A 13659-nucleotide genomic window follows, 5' to 3' on the forward strand; every position below is an offset into this window, starting at 1 on the left:
TATATATATATATATATATATATATATATATATATATATATATATATATATATATATATATATATATATATATATATATATATACAAATACAGTCATGCGCCGGTTAACGTCCTAGATACGTTCTTGGAATGTGACGTTAACCGAAATGTCCGATCATCACATAAACTTTTTATTTATACTTATGTGTATGTGGAATACTATATACGTACATATACACTTTTACTCTTAAATCATTACTGTAATGTGATACAGGTGATTAATTTTTATTTCTTGTGCAAAATACATGACGTTTATATTAAAATTATTCACTGTTTTACAAGGATTCCAGCAACGCCAGCAGATGGGGGAGAGAGCGGGTGGGAGTGAGCGAGGGGGCGTGGGGGTGAGGGGAGGTGGTACGTTTGACAGTTGGCACAGGCCCAGGTCTAACGCGTGTATATTTATCAGTTCTCAGGTGACTAAGCTTCTCTCTTATAAAATGCCAGTGAAATGACCTGGGTGAAAATAATTAACAAAGCTGGGATTCTTGTAACATACAGATTAATTTGAATATAAACATGCTATAATTTGCACTAGACAAAAAAATTTTAGTACCGTAATCAAATTAGTACATGTGCACTCCAGCTTTGCACTAAGAAATCTATGTAAATCTACCCAAAAATACAGTTGAAAAACTTTTTATAAAATGTACTACAGTATTGTACACCAATGTACTACATTTTTTATATTGTAGTGGACGTCTCCCCTACAACTGCGTATCGCATTCCGACGCGCTGCCGTATCCTAGAAACCAAGCGAGAGCTGACACCAGATGGTACGGTGGCCTAGCAACGAAACTATTCACCGGCGACTTTCTGGGTTTTCCCAACATGATTCATAGAGGACTGGCGGCTGCTGCTGGGTATATAAGCTCTGTCTCTCCATTGAGATTCATTCTGCCCATCTTCCTGAACAAGCAACACCTCCTCCAGCAAGCTCCACGCTGTCAGCATTCATTCAACCAGGAGGCCAGCAACAGGCAACATCTTCTCTAACGAAGCTCCTGCACATCTACCTCCTTCAACACGCTACTCACCGAACGTCTCTACTGAGCAGCTCCTCACCGCACGGCACCTCCAGCACCAGACTGTCTATCATATAACTTATATTATATAAGAAAACCACATTAGAGTTTCCTTCCATCCTGAGTGCTAGACAACATTAATATCTCGATACCCCTACAATATCTTGAGCAAAATATATGACGTTTATATCAAATTAATCTCTGTCTTGCAAGGATTTCAGCAATGCAAATTATATTATCCTAACTTTAGTCTGAGATATTATATAAAATAAACATAAAGAAATCACCAATCTTTTATCTTGAACACGAGGGTGGTGGGAAGAGGGCGGGAGGTGAGGTGACAGAATGTCTGGCGTTTGTTTGTTTATTTATTTGAGATCAAGATTTGACAGTTGGCGCTGAAGGCCTGCCTGCGTGTTTATTTATCATTACTTAAGAGTGACTAAGCTCTTCTCATAATTTGCCACCCAAACGACCTGGGTGAATATAACTTACATCGGAGGGATTCTTGCTTGAGCAAAATATATTACGCTTATATTCAAATTATTCTCTGTCTTGCAAGGATTTCAGCAATGCAAATTATATTATCCTAACTTTAGTCTGAGATATTATATAAAATAAACATAAAGAAATCACCAATCTTTTATCTTGAACACGAGGGTGGTGGGAAGACGGTGGGGGGGAGGAGGCGGGAGGTGAGGTGACAGAATGTCTGGCGTTTGTTTGTTTATTTATTTGAGATAAGATCTGACAGTTGGCGCTGAAGGCCTGCCTGCGTGTTTATTTATCATTACTTGAGAGTGACTAAGCTCTTCTCATAATTTTCCACCCAAACGACCTGGGTGAATATAACTTACTGTACATTGGAGGGATTCTTGTAATATAGTAATTTATTTGAATGATTTTTTTTTTTAATTTAAATTTTAATTGTTTTTTCCTTGATAGAGGAAGTGGGATCATAGTGCTGTCACTTGGTACCCCTGTACCATACTGTAATCCACAAAACATGTAGCTATGCTTTTTTTATTTGGTCCCCCGTCATACGAGTCCATTTTCTCTCACATGAGGACGCCTGAGTCCTCCGTTTTCTCTCTTAATCTTAGAGTGCACCAGAAACTTTACTATTTTTAGTAATGCCACAGAATATGAAATTGCAACTGGGGTTGCAATTGTTGAGGCAACTAGATATGTCTGATTACAGCAAATGTGTTATTGTCAATTTGTAGGTGAAAGATTTTATCTTCAGTAGATGTAGGTTAACATTTCACCTGTAGGCAAATGCTTAAAAAAAGCCTAAGTAAGGAAGCATATTCCTTTAACACATAATATCTGACCAGTATGGGGAGGATCATGGTGTCTCCGTCAGGGGGTTGTGGAGTGGTGGTCCAGCAGGCATCACGTTGGTTTTTAGAGCAGACGTATATCTGATCAGACGTTCTTGATTAGGATGTCAACAGCTATGACTGTGTGTGTGTGTATATATATATATATATATATATATATATATATATATATATATATATATATATATATATATATATATATATATATATATATATATATATATATATATATATATATATATATATATATATATATATATATATATATATATATATATATATATATATATATATATATATATATATATATATATATATATATATATATATATATATATATATATATATATATATATATATATATATATATATATATATATATACAGCAATCCTTGCTGAATCATGTTGACGCTTCTGCCATCCTCTTGGTAGTTAGCGTTCGTTGTGTTATTTCTTCGTCGTCGTCTTCAATGAGACTTTGTTCTGTTAGTTGTTGCAAATCCTCAATGGTGAGCTCTTCTGTATGGGATGCCAGGACTTGCTCAATATCCTCTGATTCCAGCTCATGAAAGTCTGCCTGTCTAGTCAAGCTGAGAATATCCCTATTCACTGCAGGGACTAAGTTCGTGAATCCCGTAAAACTGTTGATGCACTCGGGCCACAATTTACGCCACACACCATTCAGGCAACTTTCTGAAACTTCTTCCCATGCCTTGCCAATGTTGTCGATTGCATGAAGAATGTTGAAGCCCCGCCAATAATCTCGGATTGTAGGTATATTTTCTTCGTCTGTAGCCTTTAGCAGTTGATCCATGGTATGCCGAAAATAATGCGCCTTGAATGCGGCAATGACACCTAGGTCCATAGGCTGCATCAGTGCTGTCGTGTTGGGAGGCAGGAAGACAACTTTTACACTGTCATGTAAGTCGCCGATATTGGGAGGAAGAGCTGGAGCATTGTCGACAAAAAGAATTTTGAAGTCTAGGTTCTCCTTGGCACAGTATTCTTTCGTTGCTGGGACGGCGTACACAGTTAACCACTGGCTAAATATGGCACTGGTTATCCATGCCTTCTTGAAACAATAACTTCTAGTAACAGCGTAACACATTAGTGATGGGGAGAACAAATTATCTCTACCGTTACCAACTGTGTAACTGTTAAGTAACTGTTACCGTTGTATAACAACTTGTGAAACTATCATATACAGTATAGTCTGCATTTACGCGGTCAATTGAACCCGTGGAGGTCCGCGTAAAACGAGAAACGAGTAAATGAAATAACAGAACATATGGGATTAATTAAAATAGAGACTGGGCCGACCCCCAAACTTCACTTTTTCCGACACAATACCTACATTGTAGTAAAAATAACATCTTAATTTTATGATGGTATGCTCACACATTTAATATTTAAGAGAAATACAGTCACCTGGTTAATGTCCATTCAAATAATGGACTCAACTTCCCCCCCCCCTTCCCACGCTCGCTGGCTCATCCCTCTCTGAGAAATGTTTGGGTGAAAACACTAGGATTTAAGGTTTAGTAATAAATAACCCCTCAGACTAAAGTTAGGATAATATAGTTGACATTGCTGGATTCCTTGCAAGACAGGGAATATTTTGAATATAAACGTCATATATTTTGCACAAAAGATAAAATTTTTGCTTTCTAATAAAATTCTTAAATTAGATCTAAAATTTGTATGTCTAATGCAAATTTTAGGGTGTTTATATTTAAAATAATCACCATCTTATAAGAATTCCAGCTATGTAAATTATATATTTTATGAGCTAAAAACAAATATCTTCAGTAAATAAACAAATTATACTTCACCCGCATAAATGATGAAATTTACCGCGTAATTAAAACATTTCATTCTGGCAAGGTGCGGCGTAAATGACCAAACGCGTAAACAAAAACCGCGTAAATCCAGACTATACTGTATGTAACAACCTTGCTGGGTGGTCACACTCGTAACAGGCACTTGTAAAGCTGTTACCTTAAATTCTAAACAAACTAGAATATCGATAAAAGTTTAATGGGTTTTAGTTGTGAAACCCAATATGTTCCTTTCCTTAGTTTATTATCAAAACAGTCGATGTACACTGTCCAAAGGATAGTCACCGTAATAGTCACTGTAACTGTGAGGGATATAGGAAGGACGGAGCTATCAGGGATAGACTCTAAGGGCGTCCGACTGTAGTGAGAATTGAGTAGATACTGCTCAAGGGAGGACGGAGTATCTCAGACGTCTTCCTCGAGAGTAAACAGCTTGAGGGAGAACGGAATATATCAGATGTCCTCCCTCAAGGAAAGACGGAGAGGAGCGTATCTGGGATGGCTCTAATAACGTCTACCTCTCGTGAGTGCTATCAAAATATTGCTCGCAACAGGCGGCCAGGGAGCCAGTTACTTATGCCTTGACTTAGCACTAAGTGATGTGTCTTTCTGTGGAAACACCCTATCACATGCTCTGAACATGAACCTTACAGCTATGAAAGATTACAGAGGGTGATAGTTATAATAGACTAATGTAATTAACCCACATTTAGATAATATTACTGTCAATGATACAGAGACCAATGCATTCTTATTTGCCTTGTAAATGACAGGAATATGTTCCTTGGAGTAACCTTTTAGGGCCTGTGGGTTGGGAGTGAGAGAAATTAGCATAGGCTTCAGCTTGAAGTAGCCAGCAGCGTTCGCGCCAAGCAGCAGCGTCAAACGGTCTTTTGCCACTTTAAAACCTGGCGCTCTTTTCTTTTCCTTTGAGATATATGTTCTTTCAGGCATCCTCTTCCAAAAGAGACCAGTCTTATCCCCATTAAAGACTTGCTTCACTGAGTAGCCTCCATCCTCGATAATGTTTTTGAATTAATCTACGACTCTCAACATGGGTTTACAAAGGGAAAATCTTGTCTAACAAATCTGCTAACGTTTTTTAGGAAGACTTCGAGGTAGTAGATAATGACGAAAATTACGATGTTATTTACTTAGACTTTAGCAAAGCATTTGACAGAGTACCGCATGAGAGGCTTCTGAGAAAAATTAAGGCTCATGGTATCGAGGGGAAAGTTTTAAATTGGATAAAATCATGGCTCACCGATAGAACGCAGAGGGTCAGCGTAGAAGGTGTTAAATCTGAGTGGGGCCCACTGTTGTTCATAATCTACATTAACGATCTAGATACTGGGATCAGCAGTGACATAAGCAAGTTTGCGGATGACACCAAAATAGGGCGGCAAATTAAATCAGGGCAGGATGCAAATGCATTACAGGAGGATCTAAATAAACTGCAGGGGTGGTCTGAAAAATGGCAAATGAAATTCAACACCAGCAAATGCAGCGTACTTAATATTGGAAGAACAAATACTTATAATGTATACAGCCTTAACAACATCAACCTAGAGAAGTCGCCTTGTGAAAGAGACCTAGGGGTACTTGTAAGCCCGGACCTACGGCCTAGAAAACAGTGCGTTAATGTTCGAAATAAGGCAAACAGAGTATTGGGTTTTATATCTAGAAGTGTAAGTAACAAGAGTGCAGAGGTCTTATTGCAACTATATCTTGCGCTAGTCAGGCCGCACCTCGATTATGTGGTTCAGTTCTGGTGCCCCTATTATAGAATGGATATAAATTCACTAGAGTCAGTGCAGCGAAGAATGACAAAAATGATTCCGGGACTTAGAAACCTTCCATATCAGGAAAGGTTAAAGAAACTTAACTTGCATTCCCTAGAAAGACGAAGAGTGCGGGGAGATATGACAGAAGTATTCAAGTGGGTTAAAGGAATCAATAAAGGGGATATAGATAAAGTTCTTATAATATCCGAGCAGGATAGGACTCGGAGCAACGGATTCAAGTCGGATAAGTTTAGGTTTAGGAGGGAGACAGGAAGAAACTGGTTCACAAATAGGGTGGTGGACGAGTGGAACAAGCTTAGCAACTTTGTAGTAAGTGCGGGAACTCTGGAAAGTTTCAAAAGGAGGCTAGATAGATTCATAGATGATAGAGAGTGGTAGTAACTCTCGACAGGAGCTGCCATGCGCAGGCCAACCGGCCTATTGCAGACTCCTTATTTTCTTATGTTCTTAATTCATGCGGGAATATCTCGGCAGCAACCGTATCTGAACTGGCAGCTTCACCAGTAATCTTAATATTATGGAAGTTATAACGGTGCTTAAAACATTGAAACCATCCTCGGCTGGCCGAAAAGTTCTCTTCCTTTGATCCTTCACCTAGCAGGATATTTTCCATCTTTTCAATCACTGAACTTCCAGTACGACTTGTCTTTGTTACACTCAGAGGACTACCACTTCCAGCACTAGCTTTAATATTGTCCGTGTTGGTCCGGATAGTACGCACAGTTGTGGGGGTTAGACCAAGCGCACCAGCAATGTCCACTGCACGTTTCCATTTTCCAAAACGGCTTAAAACCTCCATTTTCATAGCAAGGCTAATGGTCTTACGTTGCTTCTTCACAGCACTAGCATCACAAACACTTGATGGGCGCTTGGAAGCCATTTCGAATGATTAAAGTACAGAATTACGAGCAAAAACACTTGAACATGTAAGAACGCTGTGGAAGCCTAACAAAAACTGGCGTCGCTTGGGTACGCTGTGTAACGTTCTGCGAGTGAGAGGTAACGTGCCAAGCTGAGAAAGCGTAGCGTGGCAAGATGAGAAAGGGTGATGCGCCATAAAAAGTAGTCCGTGACGACGCAAAAACGACGTTATATTGAGTCGTCGGGACGTTATCCAAATTATTGGTATCAAAAGAGTAATGACGCTATAACGAAACAACGTTCACGGGCGTAACGTTAAATGAGGATTTACTGTATACTGTAATGTTCTAACTGTAAAGTATACAGTATTTTATTTAGTTTAGCAGTTACCATACAGCAGTTAGGTAGGTTCTTTGTTGTTTGTGAACCAATTTAATTTTATTTTAGGTATAATATTGGGGTTTTCTTGTTGGACAACTAAACCTAAATTTTCCCATTTATTCCGTTATTTGGTATCTGAAAATTAACTATCCAAATGGTTTTCAAGGAACCTAACTATTTAGAAAATGAGGGAAACCTGTACTTTTTTATGGGCATTTACCCCTAAATATACAGTGAGCTGTATCCACATTACCCCTAATGGGTAGTCGTGCCTATGGGACCCACTTTGTTTTCACTCCTACATAATGTGTTATCCATATGTGCCCTTATGAATTATAGCTCCACTATTGGATGCAAGATAGCCTGTGCAATAATATGGCATTGTTGGAACTGCAATATGGCCTAACTGAGGGAATACTGACTACAGGTAGAATCTTGATTTAACAGCACTGGATTTATCAGCAACTCAAATTTAACAGCGAAATTTACAGATCATGAACTTGAAATGCCCGCTCGTAATTTCCACTAGTTAGTCTACCTGCTGCAACGCTCCTCTAGCGCTGCGGTCAGTTTGTCTTGGCATTGAAGTCCACCTGGTGCTGTGCTCAGTGCCGGATTTAGACCTGTGGAGGCCCATGGGCAGCCTCTTTGTGGAGGCCCCCCCTCATTATAACTACCCGGTACCCAAGAGGGTGGGGTGGCGAATGAAGCGAGCCTAAACACAAGCATCAATCGACTCTCTCTCACTTGCACTCTCACTGTACATTTGCAAGACATGTTCTAGGAAATGACAACTGACAAGATCATTCATCACTGAGCGGCAACGACTTCACTCAACAAGCACACATGACAATTCTCTCTCTCATTTTACATCTGCAAGACATGTTTATATCTACTCGTGGGAAGTTCACGAATCACGGGCGACGCAAGTCTCCTCTTTAATCGACAGACACATGACAACCCATGTGCAGATACTACACGACCCAACCCCCTCCGACCGACTGTCAACAAACACAGCGCCCTGATGGCATTCGTAATGGAAGTGATAATGAAAAAAATATTTAATTTTTTTTTTAATCTCAATTTCGTTATTCCATGTAGTTCATTTTTAATCAATATATGTTTGTGGAATTCTAAATATATTATTAGCAACACAAACAATAGCATTCATTAAAAATATACAGTTCATAGGAAAACCAGGTATTCATGAATTTCAAGGAGTAGCTAGCCTAATTTCTATCACGCTTCTTGCTGAACATAGTTTTACGTGATGGAATAGATAAACATGAATTTTAAAGAATGAAAATAAAAATAATCCAACTAAATAAACAAATAAATAAAATATTGTAATATGTGGAGGCCCCCAGATTGTGGAGGCCCCTGGGCAGCTGCCTGCTTTGCCCACTCCTGAATCCGGCCCTGGCTGTGCTTGTGTGATCGTCTTAAATTTATACTTTCTTTGGAACAATTATGGCCTCTAAGCGACCTGAAAATTCTACCAGAGTTGCTAGTAACCCAAAGAAGAAAAGAGTTTCCCTGAACATTGTGAAGAAGGTTGAAATATTATAGAAACTAGACTGTGGAGTGTCTGTCCGTCAATTTTGTGAAATCTATGGTGTTGGTTCCTCAACAATTTACGACTTAAAGAAGCAGAAAGATGAATTCCTTAAGCACTATGTGGACAGTGACACAAAAAAGGGAATGGAAAAGCATAAGCACATGAAATCTGGGAAACACAAAGATTTAGAAAAGTGCTTGATGCAATGGTTTTGTCAGCGATGCAACAACAGTTTATAACTCTCAAGTGAAATAATTATTTAACAGGCAAAGAAATTTCATGAACAACTTAAAGTTAGAAGTTCCGTGTTCTTACTTCAAAGGGTTGTAACGATTTAAGTTATGCCCCCCTCCTATACTTCGATTTAATGGCACGGTCCAGGTCCAGTTGATACCGTTAAGTCGAGGTTTAACCTATACCCTAGTATGATTAAGAGTAGGCAAAATGAGTAGAATAGTAAACATATATAAAGTAAACAAGACAAAACAACACCCAATCTTCTCGTGTTTGTGCCTCTTTCACGTGACTTGAGGGGCAGGAATAACCTAGTTTTATGTCTGTTTCTTCTTGAGAGAGTGTCTCTAGGCCTAGCTCTCACATTACCGTTACAAAGTGGCTGCCTCCCCTCCAAGCCATAGTAATTTTTTTCTTTTTAGCAACCATTTCATACAAATAACAGTCACTGTTATACACAAATATTTTGAAACATCACCAGCACACTATTGTATGACCCAAATCACTGTGGTTGGGAGGATAATCCACAAATATACAGGTTGTGGCAAGACCATAGACAGATACAGAGTGTACACTCATGAAGTGGACAGAAATACTGAAACTGTCAAGTATAATGCCTCATTACTGGGTTAGGGAGGGAGGGAGGGAGGGACTCACACCACTTGGGTTGCCACACCTTATCACATGTCCAATTTTTTATGTGTTCGGCCCAATGGTTGATTTGGGGGAATAGTTTTCTCTATCAACGTAAGTCAATGCTAAACAGTGTCCAAATCCAGGAAACGTAGAGATTTTATTTGTCGAGATCCAAGAAAAGTGTTAATATTTTATTTGGCTAACCCCAGACAATTTTGCTCATGGGGGGTCAAGGAAATAAATTTGGTAAAAAATCACCATATGAGCTTTTACCCAGAGGATTATTTGATTCTACCAACCTTTTAATTAATCACAGAGTACAGACTGACAAACAGATACACACACATACTAATCACTACAGTATTTACCCCACCTGACTAAGCGGGGATAATTTAACAATAACAAGAGGAAAGACAAAGATCGGGTGTACTGTAAATGTTAGCCAAGAGTGGTTCAGTAAATGGAGTGTCACCTAATAACTGTAATTACTGCTAAATAGAAGGATAAGAAAAGGTTCTGTAGTATTCATAGTGGCATGAAGGTGAGACTACATATCAAAACTTTGAGAATATTGAAGAAGAGACAGACAGACAGACAGACATACACACACACACTGTACAGTACAAGGGAACAAAGCTAATTATAACAGAAAAAACTGAAGGTTTTAATATCAAATAATAGTTAATGAGCTTCATCAACTCAACATGCATAAATATACAAACCTTATAGTGTTGGCACTGGGTAATTACAATTCTGGCGAGAGCTTTGATACGCTGGTAAGGCATTGGAGATTTGAGAAGCGCCTGCAGCAACTGAATGCCTCCCTCCTCCTCAACTAAGGAGCAATATTTATCAGCTGAAAAAAAAAATAAATAAATAATTCAACACTATAGCTCAAGATAAGGCACTTCCATATGAGTGCAGACCACACTCAGAGGCAGCCCTTTATGCCAGCGAGCAGTGAGGGCACATAACTGATTGATTGATTGAGTAAAACATCTGGTGTCACAACCTGTGGCCACTTGACGCCGAAAATGAAACGTTTAATTTAATGGAAACACCCCGGTACCAGTGTTGTATGTTGTGCTGTCATGTAAACACCCCGGTACCAGTGTTGTATGTTGTGCTGTCATGTAAACACCCCGGTACCAGTGTTGTATGTTGTGCTGTCATGGAAACACCCCAGTACCAGTGTTGTATGTTGTGCTGTCATGGAAACACCCCGGTACCAGTGTTACATCTCAACCATTTCCGTGTTCATCAACTAATACTAGAAACTGCAGAAAAACACCAGAGTGCCATGTAACTCACGGTATACTCGCGTGAGATTGGCAAGTGCCCAAGCTGCCCAATGTTGACACTGAGGTGTATGATGAACTTCTAGAAGTCGCAGGATGGGTTCAAATGATCTGTGAAATGAAACAAAATTATTACTGCTCTATAATCATACTACTTCTCAAGTATTAATTATGCATTATCATACTCAAGTAACTGGTACAGTATGTTGATTTATTGAAGTACACAATAGACAAACTAACTGGTAGAATCATCAAAACATGTTTCATACATTACAGTTGGCAGACATGAATACGAAGGTAACTTTGTCCCTCTTATTGTTTCAGGAAGATTCAAGTAGGTAAGCAGCTTTAATTTAGAATGTTGGAAACAACAGTAAGTTCAGTAATGAGAAGCAAAAAAAACTTGTAGATATACAGAGACTACAAGCCTTTTCTTGGCACTGGGTACAGTACTAGGTAAATAGGGGAAAAATATTTACAAAAAACAACTGAGGGATACTGGAGTAGCGAAGTCTCAATAAATGTATACCTGTGAACACGGTAGCTCAAAATACAAGAATATGAATTGTTATAGTCACCTGAAATGCCTGAAATACAGTATATATTTCACATGACACAAGGTGAAATAAAATGATTCAATTCACTCTATGAGACGGACGAACCTGTAATTGATATTCCGCTTTGATGTTAAATCCCACCGTTCTATTGCTGCCACCATCCTCTCTAACACCTCATTTCTTGTTGGGCGATCTATGGTCCAAGCCTCCAGACCCCCACTTGCAATATGGGACAACACTCCTGCAGCATTGTAGCTTACCTATCAGAAAAAAAAAAATATGATAAATATGATTATGCAGTATTACAGTATAATAATATGTAAAACTGAAACAGATTTTACCTGATAATAAGACATGGAAGTGGATTATTACTCTTTCCTACACCTTTATCCTCTGCTGTGTCTTCCAGGTCGCATTATGTTCTCCCTTCTGTCCTTCCATTCCCTGTATGTTTTTTAGGTTCACCAACTGGCCATATCCAACATTCATTCAATACATAATATATTACTTCACATCCAGGTAACAGGTCCTCAGTTCTTCCCTTAAAAATCCTAATATCTTCCTTCTGTAAAATGCCACTACAGTATTGCAGTTAGTAGTGTTGAAAGAAAGATTTAACATGAGTATTGTATATGTAAAGCCACTGTAAATAAAAGCTTCAGCATATTGGACTTCAAGAAAAGGATATGTTAACACTGTCACAAATCTTTTTCACAGTAAATACTTAATATTTCACCAATTAATATAATCTTAGACAATATGAATATTGAATAGATGAATAACAAAGCATACATGAGTGAGGTAAAAAAGAAAAAAAAAAAGCAGAATATGAGATAAGTGGAAGAAAAAGAAGATAAAAACAATGAACAACAGAAAGACAAGATTACTGTGCTGTATACCGCATGGTTAATATGGAGGAGTGTCTGGACTTGTTTAAGGATAGAATGAATGTAGACATTAAAAGCATTACAGTATGTCATCCTCCTGTATTCTGGAACTCAATTCATTACAGTACATAAGATTAACTGATACACAAACATATATACAGTACAGTATAGTATCTACACACATGTATTATACATACTGGTCAGTGAACACATCTGTACAGTAGTTTCCTCATGCTAAAAACCTCCCTCTTAACCCCTACACCCCGGTTGATGTTCCGAAACGTCCATCTCGGGCGACCCGGTTGACATTCCGGAACATGAGCCTTTTCGCGCCATCGTTTGAATGCCCAGCGCGGGTTATTAGGTTCCAGCATGACTATTTGGTGGTCACTCCACACGCAGGGTAATGTGGGTGGGCTCAGTGCGGTTAGGACGTGTTAGCCTGTCGCCACGGAGTCGTCCCTCAACCTGGCGACAGACTGTGACACTTTTTATGAAAAATAATGCAATTAAAATAAATTCTAAATGAATTATTTATAGGAAATAAGTATTATGAACAGTAAATATATGCATTACTGCCATCCCAGACACAAAGGCAAGCAGAAAATGGCCACCGAGTGTGTAGTGACCACGAGCACTCTGTCAAAACAATATTGTCCCTTTATCTCCCTCGTCACTGCGGCCCCAGGGAAGTTTCTAGAGGGTCAATATATAGTTTTTATTACTACCTTTTGATGTTTTATCATTTAAAAAGGCTAAAACTTATTTTTGGAAAAGTTAATTTTTCTCGATTTACTCTGCGTGGGGGTATGGCCAGCGACACCCTAGCTCGGGAAGTAGGGGTTAATTACTGTAAACTATATACTGTACCTGTATACTAAAATTTAATTTGGTGACTTATTATACGACATTAATCTCCCAGTTAGCCAAAATCCCTGGTCCCCGGAATTCTCCAATAGCCGGAATTGAAAATGAGCTGGAAATTTTCCAGAACAACTCTCTCCATTTCGGGTATGGGAACGAGTTTCTGAAAATGAAGATCAGGCACATTTGGAGAAGGGAAAAAAAAAAAAATAAAAATCTCCCCAAACTTCTCCTTTCTGGGGTGGAAATTTTTTTCCGAGAGTTCCTAGATACTGCATCATGCTCCAATGCATCCTCATGTGCCATATGCATGAGTAGCCTAGCTGCTTAGCT

The 13659-nt window shown here is 38.7% G+C and overlaps 1 protein-coding gene across 4 annotated transcripts in view; it reads right to left on the bottom strand.

Moving 5' to 3' along the window:
• The window catches only part of LOC121870606 (protein zer-1 homolog), a 70323-nt gene that overhangs the window by 5205 nt on the left and 51459 nt on the right, over window positions 1-13659 (bottom strand). For 3 of the 4 annotated variants that reach the window (XM_042372441.1, XM_042372442.1, XM_042372443.1), the window contains exons 10-12: window positions 11681-11835; window positions 11032-11129; window positions 10443-10576 (exon numbers count right to left, since the gene is read on the bottom strand). In XM_042372441.1, the coding sequence (XP_042228375.1) occupies window positions 10443-10576; window positions 11032-11129; window positions 11681-11835 (387 nt within the window). The other variant, XM_042372444.1, reaches the window with a different exon arrangement.

The sequence above is a fragment of the Homarus americanus genome, unplaced genomic scaffold (genome assembly GCF_018991925.1).
Source record: "Homarus americanus isolate GMGI-L3 unplaced genomic scaffold, GMGI_Hamer_2.0 scaffold56333, whole genome shotgun sequence".
NCBI classification, from domain to species: domain Eukaryota; kingdom Metazoa; phylum Arthropoda; class Malacostraca; order Decapoda; family Nephropidae; genus Homarus; species Homarus americanus.